The sequence below is a fragment of the Gadus chalcogrammus genome, chromosome 16 (genome assembly GCF_026213295.1).
Source record: "Gadus chalcogrammus isolate NIFS_2021 chromosome 16, NIFS_Gcha_1.0, whole genome shotgun sequence".
In the NCBI taxonomy this organism is placed as follows: Eukaryota; Metazoa; Chordata; class Actinopteri; order Gadiformes; family Gadidae; genus Gadus; species Gadus chalcogrammus.
Window position 1 is genome coordinate 8,285,310 of NC_079427.1, and position 22,119 is coordinate 8,307,428.

The 22,119-nt window shown below is 47.3% G+C and overlaps 1 protein-coding gene across 2 annotated transcripts in view; it reads right to left on the bottom strand.

The window, feature by feature from the left end:
* Positions 1-6,386: 6,386 nt before the first annotated feature.
* gpr4 (G protein-coupled receptor 4) overlaps positions 6,387-22,119 on the bottom strand; it is a 31,796-nt gene continuing 16,063 nt past the window's right edge. Inside the window, exons 2-5 of one of the 2 annotated variants that reach the window (XM_056611736.1) lie at positions 9,865-9,974; positions 8,699-9,077; positions 7,705-7,969; positions 6,387-7,279 (exon numbers count right to left, since the gene is read on the bottom strand). In XM_056611736.1, coding sequence (XP_056467711.1) covers positions 6,528-7,279; positions 7,705-7,969; positions 8,699-8,827 — 1,146 coding nt within the window. In that variant the 5' untranslated portion in view covers positions 8,828-9,077; positions 9,865-9,974 and the 3' untranslated portion in view covers positions 6,387-6,527. Of the gene's footprint in view, positions 7,280-7,704; positions 7,970-8,698; positions 9,840-9,864; positions 9,975-22,119 lie in introns of those variants that run through there. The other variant, XM_056611737.1, reaches the window with a different exon arrangement.

Sequence of the window (22,119 nt, forward strand, 5' to 3'; positions counted from 1 at the left end):
CCACACCCAAACACACACACATAAATGGACGCGCAAAACACGCGCACACATCAGTCGTCTTCACTTCTGGTCATTTCCATCAAGGATTTTGAACAAATCATGAAACGCAATTCATTATTTTAAATTCAAAACTCTAAGATTCCTTCAAGGTTAATCCCCATCTTCTCTCACAATCCATGGCTTTACATTTTTGAGTTGATTTATGAATGTATTATATGACAGCAAAGGAGTATCCCTTCAATTACACACACAAACAAACACACACCCTCACATACGCAGACACAGTTGTCGCAAAAACAGCAATAAATGAAAATATGTGTCCCTTGGTGAAGGCTTTGGTCTGATGCATCTCACAACACTGAGTAAGCAAAAGGAGTATCCCTTCAATTACACACACAAACACAGACACACACACACACACACACACACACATACACACACAGACACACACACACACAGGCACACACACACACACACACACACACAGACACACACACACACACACACACACACACATACACACACATGAACACACACACACACACACACACACACACAGTCGTAGCAAAAAATAGCAATAAATGACAATATATGTCCCTTGGTGGACACTTTGGTCCGATGCGTCTCACAACACTGCGTGCATGCATCCATCTCACCAAGGGTGGCCCTGATGGAAACAAACCCCTCGCCCTGGCGGTGTTAATGCCATGCTCTATCAGTGGAGCTACGCAGGGAATCACACCCCTCACCCCGGCAGTGTAAATGCCATGTTGTACCAGTCGAGCGAGACCGGAACTAATAGGATGTATGCCTGGTCCTGGAGCCCTGCTGTAGATCACTGGGCCAATGCAACGTCCACACGGACAGGGCTGCTTTATTGCGCTCCAGAACAGCACTGCATCGTATGACTGCAGCCAGCTGACGCTCTACCTCTGCTGGGGACATGGGAGCACCAGGCAGACTCCCACTGTGATACACTGTGTGCCTGCGTAGCTGTGTTTATTCCCCCAGGCTTATTATAGACTATACATATCACATCTATTTATTTGAAGTTGATAATTCTTGCCACACTTAGCGGAGAAGAGAGAAGAGGAAAGGGGTGAGGAGGGGAGAGGCAGAACTGGGGAGAGTGAGGAGAGGAAAGGGGTTGGAGGGACAGGGGGATAACGGGGGGAGAGATGAGGGGAAAACTGAGGGTTGGAAGGAGGGGGGAGAGAGAAAGTGAGATGGGCGAGAGGAACACGATGAATAGAGAGAAAAGAGTGGAGAGGAGGGAAGAAGGGAAGGAGGGAAGGAGGGGGAGAGAGGAAAAGGGAGGAGGAGAACTATATTCAAACCAAGTGGGTTCATACAATTCATGGTGAGCTCATCCACTGCTGAGCTGCTTGGATACTGGCGAGGGTGATGCCGATCCAGGTGCTGGAGCTTGTAGGGCACGATGTTGCATTCTGGGTAGCAGGGGGACTTGAGCAACTGGAATGCAAATAGTACCACGGGAGCTGTGTTAGCCAGAAGGTTTTCCTTGTTCACGCAATGTGCTGACCTTCCAGCCCCCCGCCCCCCCCCCCCCCCCCCCCCGTCGCTGAACACATGAATTATTGAGTTCTCTGTACCCTCGACAGACACTTGAACTCTTTCAGTGAAACGCCGTTTCAATACCCATACATTTAAATCCCCATGTCAGCTCTGCCATGTTTCAAGACGAGAGCCATGAGTCTTGTGGTGTATTTAAATGGATGTGATGGAGTATTTTTCCAAGGACTGTTTGACGTCTTCATCTAAATGTATTCATGATTGAGTCCGTCGTTGGGTAAAAAACCCTTGACCACAGCCAATACTGAAAGCGTTGATCGTAACCGATCTGAACAAGTCAAGTTCAAGTTCAATATGTATGAAAGTTTCTGTCAATGAAAAAGGAAAATGGAATTTCATTCTGGGCCTTCTTCAGGCATTCCGCTTACATCAACGTTTAGGGTTACTTATAGATTCCAGTGTATGACATATATGTACATCAGCATCAAAGTTTAGGGATACTAAAATTGTTTAATGTATGTCAGCATTTAATTCTAAATGTTCCGTGGTCACCACCATTGTTTATAGTGACGTGGTGACAGTTCCTTCTCATGTCTCATGTTTACACGCAAAGCTTTCTTTGGGAAGACTATATAACGGATGAATGTATTTCAATGAAAGCAAAATAAATGTTCACATCTTAAATGGTGAGGGTAGGCTTTGATCATCCTTGGATAGTTGGACGATAAAATGAAAAACCGGAGTAAAATAATCCAAAGAGATGTAACATCTCAACCACAGAAACAGGGTTCCACACTATGTCCAGCCAGTGTGAGGCAGAGGCCTGTTTTGAAGGGTCTCTGTTTTAATAGAGTAACACACAGTTATTCAACTGTATTTTAATTGTAACAGGGCAAAAACGACTAGGTTTATAGCACAAAGTCACTTTTTGAAAATAATCAATTCTAGAAATACAGGCTTTGATTGTTCTCCGCATCACTTTTTATAAAATATCTGCCAATTGTTAAATTAATGTCTAAAGCAATGGTAATAACAATGGGGTGGCAGCCATTGCGTGTGTGGTCTGGTCAGTGACCTTCATCATGGCGTCGTTCACACCTCACTGAGCAACTGGGAGGAGAGGGGAGGGGAGGGTGGGAGAGGAGGGGGGAGAGGAGGGAAGAGGAGGGAAGAGGAGAGGCGAGGAGAGAGGAGGGGAGGGAGGAGGGAAGAGGAGAGCAGAGGGGAAGAACGAGGGGAGGAGGAGAGATTGTTGGATAGAGGAGAGGGGAGAGGAGAGACGAGGGAAGGGAGGGGAGAGGGGCGACGAGGGGAGATAGAGATAGAGAGCGAGGAGGGGGTGGGAGAGGGAGAAGATACATGGGGAAAAGAGGGGAAGGAATGAGAGAGCAAGAGAATAAAGAGAAAGAGAAGGGAGAGACTTGGAGAGGATTGGATAGAGGATTGTAGGGGAGGAAGATCGGATAGAGGAGGAGGAAGAGGAGAGAAAGGGGAAGTGTTCTATTCATCCCAGTTTGTGTTTATTCAAATGTGGTTAGATTAAACAACCACCACTTTCTTGTGTTTATGCTTTCTGGGAGCTTCTGCTTGTGTTGCTGATATTTTGTTTCAAATATGACAGCTAAATTATGAAATGATGAGGTGATGGCAAATAAATTAAGTTTGGCTGGGCCATCATTTTGTATAATTGATTATAGCGTTAAGTGGTATTGTATCGATTCGTATGACATGAAGAGATCATTTTATTGTCAACCAGCTCTGTGGCCAAAGTAAATTATAATGAGAATGTAATCAAGACTTTTGTTGATATCATACATAGTCATTGATGCAATGATCCTGTCTTGGTTCGATTTTGTGGATGGGCATTTATTCATAAACATATAATATATATCTTGCCAATGTTCTTTTTTAAACCTGGGGGCAATCACCTTTTGAAACGACGAGAGACAGGTTCCTTTATGTCCCTCAGGTGTTTCCTTAGGATAACCTGGTAATGAATGAGTTTATTAGCGCACTCACTGCCATGATGTCACCATCTGGTGGGCTTTCTATATATAGAGCGACAGTAAAGGTGACCACTGATGCAGAGAGTGGGCGAGAGACAATTAATGTTCCCTTGGCTCCCCCCCCCCCCCCCCCCCCACACTCTCTTTCTCGCTGCTCTGAAGACACGGGAGCGATCAAGAGCAACCCATGCACGCAATGCACCAAATGCCCACGCACACACGGTAATACATGCACGCATGTTGACACAGCACCAAACATTATACATTATACGTGCACGCAAGCACACATAAAATAACTGAAAGTCAGAGAGCCGCTTCTTCGCTGACATTGATGACGGACACTTGAGGGTTAGCGTTTCAGCATATTTAGGGCTTATTTCAAAATCACATTTACGGAGTGGAGGAAAATGTCTTTCTTTTCTCGCCCACTCTCTTTTTCTCTCTCTCTCGCTCTCTCTCCACCCTTCACACATACACACATATAGGCCCTACGTCCTATATAGGGAACCCATTCAGTCAGGTCATAAATACAAGGTCTGATGCGGAAGCTAATACTATTGATGGGAGTGAGAGTGTGTGTGTGTGTGTGTGTGTGTGTGTGTGTGTGTGTGTGTGTGTGTGTGTGTGTGTGTGTGTGTGTGTGTGTGTGTGTGTGTGTGTGCGTGTGTGTGTGTGTGTGTGTGTGTGTGTGTGTGTGTGTGTGTGCGTGCGTGTGTGCGTGCGTGTGTGTACGTCAGACCACACATTAATTCCTTTTCCCTTTCAGGACCTTTTCTAGCCAAATACATAACATAAACCCCAGTCAGACACACAGGTTAATGCACATATTTTATTATTTTCACCGTTGTCTGTTGTAACTAAGAAACATTGTCTTTCAATCCCTCAGGTTCCGCCAACTACAAGGATGAGCAGAACCACAACAACCAGACTACCTGCCACCAGTGGCCATTCTTGAGAACATGAGATCGAGATTTAGAAGAAAAGGGTTTTTTGAAGAGCAATCTTACCCCAAAAAAAAAAAATCGAAATTTGGCAACAGCGCCATCTGTTGGTGTCAGTTGTTTGTGAAATCGTATATTGGGACAGTGTTTTGGGTATGGTTTTGGAATACAATGTTCCCTGGTGTCCAACTGGATAATTTTGATGAATGAAGTCGCCATGACCTGGCCAATAGTGTGTCCAAATTCAGGGGAGTCTGTTCTGTTTACCATTGTGAGGTCGAGTGTGCTGCTTCCGTGTTTACACACACACACACATACAAACACATTTCAGGTTGGGCGACAATGTGTAAACAATGAGGCCTCTTCTGTTTCCTTGTTGGCGATAGACAGAGCAAACAGAGTCTGATACATAATTAGGGAGTAAATTAACACCTATTATTAAATGGAATTGTAATTGGTCGTAACAAGGCCACAATGGTGCTGCAACCTACTGTTGCCAAAACGTGTAAGTGCACAGGAAACACTGTATTAGTCTCTCTTAATCCTTTTATTCAAAGTCAGATGATTCCTTGTATTGTTTGTTGGCCCAGGTCAGATGAATGGCAAGACGTTGGCTTGTGCAGTTTGTGTTTTATGCTATGGGACAAATCTTTATGATAATAGAAAGTGTCTGTATACTAGTGGCATAGGAAGGAAAAGTGGCATACTAGCCCGAGTCATTGACATTTCTTCTCCCTCTCAAATACCGTCAGTTATTTACAGGCTTAAACTGGTAATTACACCCTTCTATTTATTGAAAAGTTTTCTTGTCACCAAAGTTCATTACCAAATGTTTTTTAAAATATCTTTGCCTAGCAACAAACATACAGGGAAGAGGTTCTTTCCAGTAATAAATTAACTGATCTGCCAAACACATTCACAGCATTAAACTGAGGGGACACAGCCATCCTGGCCATAGCTGTTTACACTTGGCCAGAGAGGCACATCCCAGATGAGAAGTCATCAATTTGGACTTTATAACACAGGATTATTTCTGTGCTTCACACAGATCTTGCACGAGATACTTCATCCATGGCAGTTTTTTAAAGTGTTTAGACTTTTACAATGAACCCTAAAGTAGAAACATCATGTCCTGGTTGCGTGTCCTCTACGCCCCCTCCCCCCCCCCCCCCCAAACACACATGTCTGACTCAGCCCTGACCTTTGACCTTTGGGTTGTTGTTGTTGTTGTTCTGCTGTGGTAGCAATGAGGGTCTGTGACTCACAAACATAACATAAATACATGTTATATCAGCTGAGGTACTTCCGAAGGACTTTTGGCTTCCTGACAAACTGTTGAAATGGAAACAGTTGAGACATTTTAAATTAGCATTGTGAATGATTTGGGACCATACTTCCTGTACAGCGACCAATACAGTGTTCCTTTAGCTCAGAGTCACTTCCTCCTCTCCGTGAATGGACGGTACACCTCCCAGTCCCCTCGCTCTTACCGTGCCCGGGCGAGGTTTCTTTAAAGTTCTATCATTTCCTATTCCTTCATACACGGTGAGCAACACTCACAATGTCTTCAAATGGCGGCGCGCTGTCGCACGTCATCAACAGTTCGTGACAATTCAATCGTCATGGCACCGACGGGTTTCGCGAAAAAAAGGTTCCAACTGTTTGCCATTGCGCAAATTGTGGCTCAAACAGTTCCTCGTTCGACTCCCCTTTGCCTCATGGGCGGGGCGGCACCACGGAAGGAAGGGGGACTCGTGTTCTCGGCTCGCGGTCGCCGCCCCCGCAGACTGAAGAATCCTATCAGCCCTGTAACCACCGCCACCACCACCACCACCACCACCACCACCACCACCACCTCTGGGCTGTTGCGTCGCAGCAGTCCCCCTCCCCCACCCCCAAGGTTGTTTTTAGTGCGTGGTCAAAGGGCCTCATTCACCTAGCGGCCATCTTGGTGATAATCGCTAGCTGGGCAAGCTAGCTTTCAGCTAGCTTGCCCAGCTAGCGTTTATCGCCAAGATGGCGGCCAGCTGAACAAGGCCCACGGCGGTTACTTCCTCCCGCTGAGGATGGTCATCTGCAGACACTCCTCCTTCAGCGCCACCAGCTCTGTCTTGTAGCCGCCGGCCTTGGTGCCGTCGGCGTACACGCACGGCTGCTTCTTGGCCGACAGCGGCGTCTCCACCGAGACGGAGTTGGCCGCGTTGAGGAAGTCGGCGTCGGCGTCGGCGTGCGACGGCGAGCCGGAGCCCTTGCGGCGGCCGCGGCGGCGGTGGCACACGGCGTCCACCAGCGAGGTCAGCGCCCGGCCCACGTCGTGCCGCGCCCCCTCGTTGACGAAGCAGTACAGGATGGGGTCGGCCACGCAGTTGAGGCTGGTGAGCGCCAGCGACACGTGGTAGGCGGCGAACATGCTCTCCTCGTTGCCGCAGTCGCACGGCTTGTTGAGGAAGAGCACGCTGCGCCACAGCAGCAGCACGTGGTACGGCCCGAAGCAGAAGAGCACGATGAGGATGAGGCTGAGCGCCAGCCGCTGGATCTTGGCCTTCTCCTCGCGCTCGGTGGACACGTTGCAGCGCACCGCCACCAGGATGCCCCGGTACGCCACCAGCATGGCCGTCCAGGGCGCCAGGAAGCCCAGGAAGGTGCGGTAGAGGTTCATGCCCGCCACCCACTCCTGCATGGGGTACTTCTCGAAGCAGAAGGTGTGGTTGAAGCGGTCCTGGAACAGCTCGTTGTGGAAGAGCGGCGCCGAGTTGGCCACGATCTCGCAGATCCAGACCAGCGCGCTCACCAAGATGGCTGAATAGTGGGGGGGGGGGAGGGAGTGGCAGGGGGGAGGGGTGGAGGAGGAGGAGAGGGAGAGAGGAGAGAGAGGGAGGAGATGAGAGGAAAGGTAAGGGGTGGAGGAGCAGAAAAATGATATACTGAACTACAAAAATACTGAACTATGAAAATACTATATTACTAAAAGGCTGATCTACTAAATACTACGAAAATACTTGACGTTTATAACTAATATGTACCACATACAGTACATTTACAACAAGGTTTATCATACACACATACAACAACATACATCAATATGGAAAATGTACACCTCTGGAAAGGAGAGTGGCACCTTTTGATTTATCATCAGAAAATCCAAATGAGACGTCCGACTCAAAGCCTCGCTCTCTGAGGTTCTCTGGACCTGGCGAACCCCACCCAAACCCCCACTGGCGCACCTGTTTTGATCCGGCGGACCTTGGCGAAGCGCATGGGGTAGGCCACGGCCAGGTAGCGGTCCAGCGAGATGCAGCACAGGAAGGCGATGCTGACGTAGATGTTGGTGTAGAAGATGAAGCCGAACAGCTTGCAGCTCTCCTCGCCGTGGATCCAGTGGTCGTGCTGCAGGAAGTAGTCGATCCACAGCGGCAGCGTGGCGATGTACAGCAGGTCGGCCACCGACAGGTTGATCAGGTAGATGCCCAGCTCGTTGCGCTGCCGCACCTGAGGACGGACGGACGGACGGACGGGGGGAGTTATCATTGGATTAGGATTCAATTAGGTATTTGATCGAATTGGATCGAGGTTTGAAAGGACAGATTCAATTAGATGAATTGAAATTATTAGGATTAGATAAATGTAGACTGATTCAAATCGGATCTGCTCGATCGGTTGATTCCTTAAGCAAAAGGTTGAGCAACGAAATACTCACGCACATGGCTTTGTTAATTTGTTAAACACAGTGCTGTAGAATACAAAACACATAGTAGTTCTAGTAAATGGACGGCATTTATAACGCTCTTTTCTAACCATTGGCCACCCAAAGCACCTTACAATATTGCCTCACATTCACCATTCACACATCGACGGCGGAGTCAATCATGCAAGACGACAGCCAGCTCGTCGGGGGCAGTTAGCGTTAGGTACCATGCTCAAGCACACCTCAACACTCAACTAGGAGGAGCCGGGGATTGAACCGACAACCTGAAGGTTGCCAGCCAACCCGCTCTACCTCCTGAGCTAGTGCCGCCCTAACCCTAACCCTACAAAAAGAGACAAGAGCCAAAGGGAAACCGGGTAGTAACAAGGATATGTGTGCGTGTGAGTGTGAGTGGTTCGTGCGTGAGTGAGGGAGTGTGCCAGTGCGTGTGTGCGCCCTTGCGTGCGAGTGTGTGTGTGTGTGTGTGTGTGTGTGTGTGTGTGTGTGCGTGCGTACGTGCTCGAGGGTCTCACCTGCATGTACGCGGCCCACAGGGCCATACAGTTGGTGGGGAGGCCCAGGACGATGACGATGATGTAGAGGGTGGGCTGGAAGTACTGGTCCACCTTGCTGTCCACTTCACAGAACGAGATGTTGCACATTGTCCTTGCTGTGCGTCGGATCGATGAATACAAAGTGTTGTGTGTAGGGCGTGTTTGTTTGCGTGCGACCGTTTTCTTTCTTTCCGGGGTTTAATTTAGGTTGCCAGGTTACTCTCCGCCCTGCGCATTCCTGGCAGGTTTCGGTTGGTGCGTGGTCCGGTGGTCACCTGGACCGCCTGCCGGTCGTCGTTCTAAGGCGGGCGTCGTAGGGAGACGGCGGATCAAAGCGGCAGCGTTGTCGTGTCCGGGGCTGAGGTTAGGCAGAGGACCATTCATGGTTGTGTTAAAAAAAAAACTCACACTGTCTGTCTGCCCCGTCCGTCAGCCTGACGCTCTCCCCTCCGTCTCTCCGTCTGTCTGTCTCTGTTTGTTTGTCTCTCTGTCCGTCTCTGTACCTCCTCCTGTCGCTCTCTCTGTCTGGCTGTCTCTCTACATCGCTCGCTCTGTCCGTCTGCCTTACCGCCTGTGTCCGTCCGACACTCGGCCTGCCTGTCTCTCTCTCTCTCTCTCTGTCAGTCTGCGGGCTCCTGATCCCCCCCCCCCCGTGTGTGTGTGTCTCTGTGAGGGGGCGTAAGGGAGGACAGAGCCTCTCTCCCTCCTGCTAAGGAGGAGATTTAAACAGCTGGGGGAAGGAGAGCGGCGTTATCGACACGCCAGCAGCCCTGCTCTCGCTCTGAGCGCCGGCTCCTCAATCTCTCTCACAGCGGGCCGCGGGCCGGGGCGGCGGCGCACACGCACGCGCCTCCATGGGGTGGAACGGGGTCTGACCCGGTACGTGTGGACAGGGGGGCTCAGGGTTTGAGCGGCGCCGTGTTGGGGGGATTGTGGTAGAGAGACGAGGAGATTCACCGATTGTGTGTGTTCACTTGTTTGGTAGGCTGCGTGTGTGTGTGTGTGTGTGTGTGTGTGTGTGTGTGTGTGTGTGTGTGTGTGTGTGTGTGTGTGTGTGTGTGTGTGTGTGTGTGTGTGTGTGTGTGTGTGTGTGTGTGTGTGTGTGTGTGTGTGTGTGTGTGGAGGGTTATCTGTTGCTCCTTTACAGTTTGTGGAGCGGTCTCGGTGCCGGTGCAGCCCTGACCGGGACCTGATGGACGACCGCGAGGTTTCCGGCAGCCTTGAGGCCACGCCCTTTAACCAGGAGCCTGCTCATCTGAAGAGAGAGAGAGAGAGAGAGAGAGAGAGAGAGAGAGAGAGAGAGAGAGAGAGAGAGAGAGAGAGAGAGAGGGGGTTAGAGAGCAAAGACAAAATATGGAGTTCGATTCCTGGTTCGACAGTAGGGGAGAGAAGAGGGAAGAGAGGGAAAGTCTAAACAGGACTGAGAGTGAGCAAAAGATGTGTTCAATCGGGAAAAAGTGAGAGCGGAGGGCGAGAGAGGCCGAACAGTGACGGACGAGGTATAACATAAGGGAGACCGAGGCCTGGGATCAGTGAGCGAGTGAAGGATCAGCACAGGACACACAGTTATAGAGCAGTGGCAATTTCTCTAAGACTGCAAGGGAAGCTCAGCTTCCCCTAAAATTTCGAACATTAAATTGTCAAATATGTATTGTTGTGTTAACATTTCATTGACTACAAATTCGTTAAAATACGTTCATGTCGAAGACAAGTTCGATAAGAATCTTATCCAAGACTGACTCGATTTTGTTAACTTCTCATACATTCCCGTAATGTCAATGCATTAGACCGTAGAAGCCGAGTGTCCATTCACTTCAATGAGACTGCATGGAACAGTTTTTTTCATTGCCTCGAAACTCGACGGTCATTGGATAAATGCCCAGATTTGTCCCGCCCCCGGACGCTCAGCGTCTCTGGGGGTGGATGGAGCAGTGGGCTGGCCTGGGCTAGCCTGGACGCTGGGCTTCCGCGTTATGATTGGAGGATCAGTCGAAAGTCTGAATCACTTTTTGATTGACAGCTATTTTGAGATATACACAGTCACTTCACTATCTGAGTTCAGTGACAGTCCCATCGCGGATTTTGCAAGTGAAGTCTCATGACAAACTGCAACACATTTCTTGGTATTTGCTTGGCGAAATTGCTTCCATTATTAATTTAACAGGGTCACAGACCATTTTCTTGAAAAGGAACGGAGGGCCGAATTGAGGTATAAATAAATTGACAACTATTTTGATGTAGGCCAAAAATGAGCTTCCCCTCTTTAAAAGAACAGCAGCCGCCACTGTTATAGAGAGAGAGAGAGAGAGAGAGAGAGAGAGAGAGAGAGAGAGAGAGAGAGCGAGAGCGGGAGAGAAAGGGCGTGACAGAAAGCACTTAAAACATTTGATTTAATAAGTGCAAGGACTGGAATTTGTCTCGGAGACTTACTTATTGTCAAATCACAAAGACTCTCATGTGCAGAACATGCCCTGTGCACTTGGCAGCGGTACCAGAACCACAACGTGCACGGTTCTCTACTCACACAACGTCTCTCTGGATGACTATAATAGTCACAGAAAGTATCCATCAAGAAGTACAGTACATAGCATAATCTTTATTCAGCCAAATGTGCAAAGCTGCTGACTGTTATGATGACATATACCCTGATATATGTCATAACATTAATATCATATGATATATGATATATATAGGACCTACGATAGAAATGGCGTTTTTGGCTCAAGCCAGGTATTTGGACCAGTGATTGTGAGCAGAAGCGACAGAGCACGGTAGTGAAGGGATGAAGGGAGTACCAACCCCCGGCGGGAGGGAACCCGTTGGATAGCCAGTGGCTGCCAGCCTACCTACAGGCATCCTAGAACAACACGCCTCACCCACAGCTGTTCATTCATGCATGGGTAAGGTAAGGTTAGGTTATCTTCTATTGTCCACTTTAAGAAAAATTCTTCCTCTGCTTTTTGACCCATCCGGGAGGCGGTGAATACACACTTGCACACACTCACACAGACAGACAGAGGAGTGACCTTGTCAGAGGTCACTCCTCCACACACAGGTCACACCGGAGCAGTGGCCAGCCGCAGCGCAGCGCCCGGGGAGATGAGTCAGTTCAGCTAATGACCCGGGGAATGTATCAATCAACTCCTTCCCTGGAAGTCCTTTTTGAATAAAAAATGAGAACATTTACAGTAACGCACGGTTGACCGATATTCAGTCTTCAGTCTCTCGTCCCTCCACATCTGTTTGCAAGTAGAAGCAACTTGTACAATACGCACACACACAAGGAGTTCATAAGAAGGGGAAACTCGGATGTTGGTATGTGGCTTCATAACTGGTATATCTGCCTGTCATTTCGTCTTTTTCTCTCCACGGTCACTGGTCCCGTTTGCACAACAACATCAACAACGCACACTATCTTCTCCGCACACTCCGTAGCCTACCATTGTTCACCGTAGAATGGCTGCTTCTCCGGGAACGGACACGGCAGCAGCAGGAATTCAAAGTATCTGCCGGCCATATGGCAGCAGAAACTGGAGGAATTGTGGGAGGGGGGAGGTGTAATGAATTAATGGGTATGACTTGTAGCCATTGTTCACTGACATTTTGTGTCTGCGCCTCTTAATCACACTGCACACATTTAATGCCTGCAATGTAGGCAATGCAACACAGACCGCATGTCCGAGCAGAACTAGGCCTGGAACAGGTTCATTGAGATGATGTTATTAATCCAAGGAAAGAATTATTAATGATAAATGTTGTCACAACTGCTATACTGTACTAGCCTATATGATACTCTAATATGTAGGCTACCAAAATCTTTAGAAATATATGTTACATATGCTTAAATAACAATATCAGCTCCTTAATGCTAAAAAGAGAGCAAGACAAGATATTTATATCTCCAAGGTTCAATCTGCAAACAGCGGTATGAATAATTCACTGACACATCTCCAGAAAGCTTCCTGTTAAAAGAGTACCCACGCCATCCCCCCCCCCCCCCCCCCCCCCCCAACTCCCCCAACCCACTACAAACACAACATAGGCCCAGAGATCCGTATCGGATGCGACCGAGCGAGAGTAAAGTGGTTCTGCCGTCCCATTGGGTGGCGTGTTACATGACACCCCAGATGGCTATCGCTGAGTCTTTATCGCGTCTGGCTTGCTGCCGAGGGCCGGCTGAGCGTGCTGAGCGGCTGGAGCGCGTGCTGAGGGGTTAGTGAGCGTGAGCGTTTGGTGAGCGATCTCCACCCCACGATGGAGATCCAGGTCCTTAAGGAGTGGGAAGGGAGGAGGGGAAGGAGGCCTTCAAGAATCCGGGGAACATTTGGGAAGTCACTAGCCACTAGCTGGAAGTCACTAGCCACTAGTTGGAAGTCACTAGGCACTAGTTGGAAGTCACTAGGCACTAGTTGGAAGTCACTAGCCATTAGTTGGAAGTCACTAGGCACTAGTTGGAAGTCACTAGCCATTAGTTGGAACTCACTAGCCACTAGCTGAAAGTCACTAGCCACAAGTTGGAAGTCACAAGTCACTAGCTGGAACTCACTTACCACTAGCTGGAAGTCACTAGCTACTAGCTTAAAGTCACTAGCCACTAGCTGGAACTCACTAGCCACTAGCTGGAAGTCACAAGTCACTAGCTGGAAGTCGCTAATCACTAGCTGGAAGTCACTAGCTGGAAGTCGCTAGTCCATCCATCCATCTAGGGGGTCTTTGGTCGTAATCAGTCACAAGTCCATCGATGACCAATCAGCATTCATTAGCAGAATGCTAGCGTGTATGGCCAACAACGGCCCGACGGTTCCGCATGTTCAATATATATTGAACTTGCGGTATCTACAATAAAATCTGCGATATTTCAATGACAAGCAGGTGAAAGAGATACATTTAGCCGTCTAGCCACATAGACCCCCATTCAATCTGCACTCATGCAATCACCCCCAGTGGAATTCTAATGGAACTGCAACCAAGTTGGACACAATGGGGCTCAACAGAGAGTGCGAACGCTTCCGTAGACGGGCTCTGCTGGAAGTCACTAACCATAAGCTGGAAGTCGTTAGCCACGGTAGACCGACCCCCCCCCCCCCCCCCACACACACACACACACACTTCTTCTGCTAAGAAGTATCGCCTTTTAGAATTTGTATTCAGCGATGTGGAAAACCAAAAGACAAACATAACATAAAAAACAACATAAACAAAGTCTTGGAGGGTTGGATTCCGCAAACCAAAGCCAATCACAGATTTTGTTTGGGAGTCCGTATTTGGTATTCATTTGGGGCTGTTGTATTTTACCTCCCTCTTAAAAAGTGTTTAGCAAGGTTGAGGTAGCAGAAGAGAAGAAACAGGCCGGCGTGTGTAAAGTCTTCCCTGTATGCAAATCTGAGCCCTGCAGCACAACACGTGTGCTTTACATAAAAAATATGAAAAGCACTTGGAAAAGAAGAAAAAATGACCTCATCTCATAGACCAAGCAAATGAACAGGAGGCTAAATTAGGCATTTGTATGTTGGTCCTTTTCATTTAGGATTTTTGGCAACAACAATAACAGGAAACACAACACAAAGACAAAGACCTTTTAGGACTTCTAAGACTGCTATCTCTAAATGTTTGGATTCCTACAAAGGTAATCAACATCCTCTCCCCCAATCCATGAGTTTACATCTATAATGAGATGTTGATTTATGGTTGTAGCAAGTTTACAAAATATGAGTATCCCATCAATTACAAACACACACACACACACACACACACACACACACACACACACACACACACACACACACACACACACACACACACACACACACACACACACACACACAGACACACACACACACACACACACACACACACACACACACACACACACACACACACACACACACACAAGCACACACACACACACACACACACACACACACACACACACACACACACACACACAAGCACACACACACACACACACACACCGCCTCCCTCCTCTCGTCCATCAAACCTGACAGCTCCAGTACTGAGAAGTATACATCCGCATGCACTCATTACATTCACACTCAGTCATTAAAGGGGTCAAGCTGTTGCCCTAAAACAGTGTTTCTCATATTGGGGTAAACCAAGGGTGCTTTGAAGGATTTCAGGGGGTACTTGGGAAAATATGTAGGAAAATAAAGTCTTATTTTGTTGTTTTAATATTGGCTACAAAAAGAGTAAAAAATAATCCACCTCAATACAATCAATAAAAAGTTATGGTGTTTTTCCCTCAACTGTTAATATTTGAACCACCCATTTATTTTCATGTCGACAACAAATAACATGCATGCACGTCATTTATATTAATTTAAATCGTTTCACTTTTGTGCTTGTGAAAGGTAAAAAATAGGGGTTTAGATTAGTAAAATCTTTTTTACCAGAATACCAAGAAGGATTAGCCTCAAAAGCTAACAGCTTCTAGTGAAACAACATCTTTATGGAAATGAAAATATCCAAAATATAACTGAAGCGCATTGGACACCCGTGGGAATGGCAACCATTTCCCAGTCCTGGTATCGCAGAGCACGTTTCTATCATAATGTAGCACACATCTGTTGACTCAGCTTCACTTTGTTTGTGTATGGAATTCATAGGGTGTCCAGATGTCTGGTTTTGGTAAAGTACAAACATATGGAATACACCCACAGACACAGACTCATACAGACACACAAAAGGCCAATGGACTATGGCTGATGGGCAGGAGATAAGGAATTTTGTGAAGATGTGAACTTTTAAAGCATCAAGCGTCTGTTCCGGGAGTCAGGAGCAGACTGAACTAAGCCCTTCATGTCCGCTTTCTCACTTTGCCAAAAGTCTCCCCGTAAGGCCCCAAATGAGGCATCAAATGCAACATGTTGCACAATGTACAAAGAGCAGACATTGTTGAAACACATTAACATTAACATGTCAATCCCAAACTATTTAGGGTTTGGAGTATTTGAACATTTGGAGACCAGCGTTGTCATTGGCTGCTGGTTTGAATCGAGTCCGGCCTCCTCTCTCAGCAGAAACTCTGGTACTGGTTGATTCAGCTGAGTTCTCCCTACGGTGTTGTTTCATTGGTTGTAAATGTATCTTGACAGCCTACTTGGTCATTTTCTACATTAATGCATTTTTCCACATAATTATGTGACCTTACAAACAGATGCCAATACCAAAAATGGAAATACATTGACTTTTAAGGGCATATTTTGGCTTCCTCAGAGCCCACCAAATAACACATGAGATATTTGCTGGCATATTTTCTTTTGTTGAGTCTGTTTTTGGCAGTAACAGACACTATACATGCTACATGGTCATGAAAGGACCTCAACATATCAATATCCTACTTCACAGCTAAACTTCAATCAAATCACCGATGTGATGAATGTTGTTGTGAAATGTATCTTATAAATGTTCTGACCACATGAAAACTAGCTCCTGTCGGGATGCCTGTAGATTCATCTATTTTAAAAGATGTCAAAAATGATCTCAAATTCTATTTCTAATGCAACATGGTCAGCACAGTAACTGCCTTTTAATTAATGTTTAACTTTTCACTGTTTCGACGCCATTGTGTCTAAGTGTTGAATCAGTTAGTTGTTTGTAGCGTTGCCTGATAAGCAGTTTACATGACGTACATGGACCGCAAGGATCACTGAGGGGCCTGTGTTACCTTGAGACGCATGCAAGGAAAACCATGTGTCAGACCATCAGGGGATCAGCAATCTAATCACCTTTGCATCCATCTGCCTCTTAATGTCATCCGTCCGTCCATTCATCCATCCATGTTATTCCATCCATCTTTCATCCATTAATCAATGAAGGTATTTTCCTGGTTGATAATATCTGGTGAGTGTCTGTCGGTATCTGGTCAGTACAGCTGGTGGTGAGTCACATGTATTATGTATTATGACTTTAGCAGAGTTAATTGTAGGGTCATGAAAGCGAAAGTCTGTTAAATACAGCAGGACACAGCTGTGGAACCCTTCAGGAAGTGTGTGTGTGTGTGTGTGTGTGTGTGTGTGTGTGTGTGTGTGTGTGTGTGTGTGTGTGTGTGTGTGTGTGTGTGTGTGTGTGTGTGTGTGTGTGTGTGTGTGTGTGTGTGTGAGTGTGTGTGTGTGTGTGTGTGTGCGCACTGTCTGGCTTCCTTGACCTTTTAATAACCTGGCGATACATCAGACGCTGGTCGGGTACACCGGACGGAAAGAACAGGTTGATTTAGGCCCCTATTGTAGACGTGTGCACATACACTCTTACATATTCACATACATGCACGCACACACACAAACAGGTCCAGAAGTAGACTGTTTTGACTGCGCCTTAAAATACCCACTTTTACAGATCTCTCTCTCTCTCTCTCTCTCTCTCTTTCTCTCTCTCTCTCTCTCCCTCTCTCTCTCTCCCCCCTCTCTCTCTCTCTCTCCCCCCTCTCCCTCCCTCTCTCTCTCTCTCTCTCTCTCCCTCCCTCTCTCTCTCCCTCCCTCTCTCTCTCTCTCTCTCCCTCCCTCTCTCTCTCTCTCCCTCTCTCTCTCTCCCTCTCTCTCTCTCTCTCCCTCCCTCTCTCTCTCTCTCTCCCTCTCTATCTCTCTCTCTCTCTCTCTCCCATCATCGGACTCCAGGTCTCGTAATGCGCTCATAACACCGAACACCTGATGAGCTTGGACGGCGGGCTGGCCTGTGCTCAACGTGTGGGCGTGGAACGGGAGAGCACACACGGATCTGGCAGGTGTGAGGGCTCGCATGCCAAGCGGGTGTAGTGATGGGACATGAAGATACAGGGCTTTCCTCCCTGGGAAATTAGAACCGCATGCGTAACCCTAAAACGCAGACAAAGCAGGGACAGATTGACAAATATAATGCAAAAGCAAGGAATTGGCAACGTTTAACAGGATACATTAATCAAGCAGCCTGCTCAATTTGAAATGGATGGATAACAAATCCTACTTTTATGATATTTATATGTGTAATTCGTTTATATGCCTTTAATATTTTGTATTGTTTTTCTATATATGTCTGTCCATAAAAAACATATGAACTGTATGTGTGTATAGTTTGTGTACAGTGTGTGGTGGTGTGTTTGTGTGTGTGTATGTGTGTACACTGTATGTGTGTGTGTGTGTGTGTGTGTGTGTGTGTGTGTGTGTGTGTGTGTGTGTGTGTGTGTGTGTGTGTGTGTGTGTGTGTGTGTGTGTGTGTGTGTGTGTGTGAGTGTGTGTGTGTAGTACTGCATGGGGGGGCCTGCGGTCCCTGGGTTCGTCCCGGAGCAGGGCCCCCCTGTCGGCATCCCAGTAGGTGAAGGGGCCGGCTGATTAGTGTGTGCTGGGGAACGAATAAATAAGCAGACTTGGCGTTTCCTTGGTAGCCATTGTAATCAGCGGCCAGCTGTGGGCTTTGGGGAGACGGCCCGGTGCGGTCACTGCGAGCACATCCACGGGCTGAGAACTTCCTGTGTGATGTCAGAGCCTGCAGTGAACTGGGTCGCACTGGTCATACTGGTCCTGATAACTGGCTCTTCTTGAACCAGTCTGAACGTCTGGAGCCATCAGCTTATCGCCTCAGAAATGCGAATCTTAGTTTTTTTCTTGGCTGTTTCCCCGACCACAAACGCTAATTCCGGACCTTGGGTGTGATGTGTATTTGCCGTTGTTAAAGACCATGCTTATTGGATTTCTTTATAGCATAATCAATAACTAAATACCTTATGAGGATATGACTTTAACCCAACCCCCTCTTTAAAGAGTAGAAAATAGGACAAAAGAGGGTTGCAGGCTAGAGAGAAAGAGAGAAAGAGCGAGAGACAGAGTGAGAGAGAAGGGAGAGAGAATGAGAGACAGAGAGGGCTGCATTATTCAATAAAGGAATTATATAAATAATCATAGCTAGATACAATCCTCATTAAATCAATACAAATAGGAACTCATCTGCAGAAATCATTACTGCAACCCCTGGCCCGTGGTGTTTGTGTACTTTGGAGCCGCAGTAAACATCCATCATGTCATGATGTCTGGTCGCGTCCCAGGAGAGGGCCCCTTGGTTGAAGAGCCCTCGCCACAGAGCAACAGGAGTCTCCAGAGATCTGCTAACTTCAGTGTGGACGGGACGTCCGGGGACACATCGGAACAACAGCTAAGCTAACATCTCCCATTAATCACTCTTTAAACATGCTAGCATGGGAACCACCACCGCCAACTTAGTCTTGACGGTTTTCAGATGACAGGTTAATAAGATGAGATAAAAGAATGGAAATGATTTGCTGATTCATGGTTCATTCACAGAAAATTGTACAATATATAATAATTATATCGATCAAAATACATTTTCTCAATGAATCGTTTGAGCATTCTGGTAAGATCTGCTTTCCAAATATTTGGTTGCCTTATTTGTTTCCTCGATGATTGAATGAAGTAGACCTACTTTATAGTTTCCCTTGTACTGCTCATGAGAAAAAGTCAGCAGATGTAGAACTTAAACTGGTCGCTAGAACTTAACTTACTGCTCCACTTCACGTTCAGTGTGACCCACATTATTTGTCCCCAATGCCTTGCCATACTTTGCTAACGTGTCAGCGGTAGCATAAACGCTGGCTATTGATGGAGGAATCCTGCAGGCAGCTGTTCGCGTCTTGGTCAGCTTCACATCCTAACGCTCACAGCAGAACTCAGTAGTGATCGACCAATATATCGTCCGAGACTTATATATACTTGTAACATTTGTTATCATCATTGTGTAATTTATATGTTGGATATTGAGGGAGCAAAAGCAGTATTGGCTCCAAATATCGGCTCAAGTAAATCGGTATCGGCGTGTTTCAAGAATGTTTCAACATGACTTCATGTGCTTGACTTATCAAGGATATCTTGGTTTACCGATCCATTAAATACGTCTTGCATTACAAGCTGTAGTCGTTTTGAGTCAACAGAGGGTTTTGATAACACAAAGTTCAAGCTCCACAAGTTCCTGCGCAAAGATAGGAAACTCTATGAGCTATAACCGCCAGGAAATGAATGTGTGATAAATATTATGCAGAATATAGAGCGTAAAGAGATTCATCTAAACATACAAGCTTCATGTGCGCAATTCGATATCCTGCTTATCTACTTGTGGGTCCATGTATCTGCACATGTCACACTTAATCAGCACATGTAAACTCACACACACACACACACAAACACACACAGACACACACACAACGGAGGTGAAGTGCCCAACAGACCTGACCTTGCACCATAAGAACCCTCTTAATGTAAGTAATCTTTTTCTCAGGGCCTTTAGCTGGACAGATATGCTGAAAACACAACCCCAAAGGCTGCAGCTGCACTCCACTTGTGAAGAGCCCAGGGCCGTTGGGTCTATCAAGAAGACGATCTCAAGGACCGGATCAGGGTGCATTATGGCCGCTTAGCTTGGCCACCAAGTGGGAAGATAAAAAAGACAGATCGGCTGATAAAATGTATCCCAAGAAGCGAAGAAATTCAAACACAAGCATAAACCGAGAACATACTCTCTCGCACGCGTGCAAGCAGGCGCACGCACACACGCACACGCACGCACGCACACACACGCAAACACAAACAAGCACACACTCACACACACAAAGACCTATTGTACAGTATTGCTTTCTAGGTAATAGTTGCATTCTGGGTAAATCTCAGCTCAAGCCACTCAGCTAGAGTCACCTAGCTAACAAGAAGAGAGTGCTGGTGATAGTTAACACCGAGTGGAGAGTTACCGACCGCCATTAACTGCTCCCAACTGCCACCGTGGTGACGGAAGGCCTCCATCCTGTCTCTGTCCTGTGTGCGCGTGTGCGCGTGTGTGCGTGTGCGTGTGCGTGTGTGTGTGCGTGTGCGTGTGTGCGTGTGCGTCTGTGTGTGTGCGTGTGTGTGTGTGTGTGTGCGTGTGCTTGTGTGTGTGTGTGTGTGTGTGTGTGTGTGTGTGTGTGGGAGGGTGTGGGTGACAGGAATCCCAGAGGACAGGGGGTGAGTTGGTGTTTAAATTAGAGTTGTAAACAGGGGAGGAAGCTCTGCTGGGTGAGTCCCCCCCCCCCCCCCATCCCCCCCACCCCCCCCCCCCCCCCCCCCCCCCCCCCAAATCTGGTGGGAAAAGAGGTTAGGGGAGAGGGAGCAAGACAGAGAGGGAGTGTCCGAAGAGCGAGCGAAAGAGAGATAACAGGGAGAGAGAGAGAGAGAGAGAGCGAGAGAAAGAGTTTGTAGAAAGAGGGCAGACGTGATATGTGGATCGATTTATAGAGAAAGAATAGAGAAAAGAGCAGTGACGTATGAGAGGAGGAGGGGGAGGAGTGGAGAGGAGCGATACATAGGAGGAGGGGAGGAAGGGAGGACATGGGAGGAGTAGAGGTGGTCGTAGGGAGAGATCAAGAGAAGATAGGGACTGAAATCGGGAAACCCAAGGAAAAGAGTAGAGAAGGAGTAAAATATGGTGAAGGAGCTAGGAGGAGAGGTAGCTGGTCGGATTGACAGTAAATAATACTAATACTTTACATGCAGTTACAGGAAATAATCAAACAGATACAACGCACACAAATAGACACTAACATGACTCAAAACGAAACAACTCACAGATCAACAGATGCACACTCACTCATAGATGATAACTTCCTCATATCTACGGTTCAGGCACCACCAGTGACACAGATCACTCTGCCGGAGGTCAGGGCAAACACAACACTCTGCTCTGGAGAGCCTCCACTGTTGAACCGAGAGCAGAGAGCCACTTTGTCCAGCGGTAGAACAATGTGTTTACGGCTGGCTGCACATCATCACATTTAACTATACTTAACTAGCTACAGATTTGAGTGGGGACAATGTCATGGCTCTTGGAATGCTTAGCCACACACACGCACAATCCTAGTAAGGACGGATGCAATGGTACATGACTTTTATTAACACATGTACTGTTCTTAGCACAAACACACTACTTTATCAACATTTACGTTTTATATTTTAGGGCATTTAGCATACGCTTTTATCCAAAGTTACTTACAATGATGCATACAGACATTCACACATCGACGACCATCAACCAGAGTCGACCATACAAGGCGACAGCCAGTGCGTTGGGAGCCGTTAGGGTGAGGTGCCTTGCTCAGGAGCACCTCGACACTCACGGTCACATAGACTCAGGGTTCCTCAAAACCCCTACCGACTACACATACCAAGGGCTAAGGCCTGGTACAGCGACCACTGCCCAAACAGACAGGCAGTATTCGTGGAAACGCCCACTAACAGCCCCTTTAACAGCCATTGGACGAGTCAGATAGCGTACGCTCACAACAGCCAATCAGGAGAAGCTTCCCATTAAGGCAGAGCTTTGACAGAATAAAACTCAATATTCTCAGTTCAGTGTTCCTTTTGGAGACTGACGTTAGT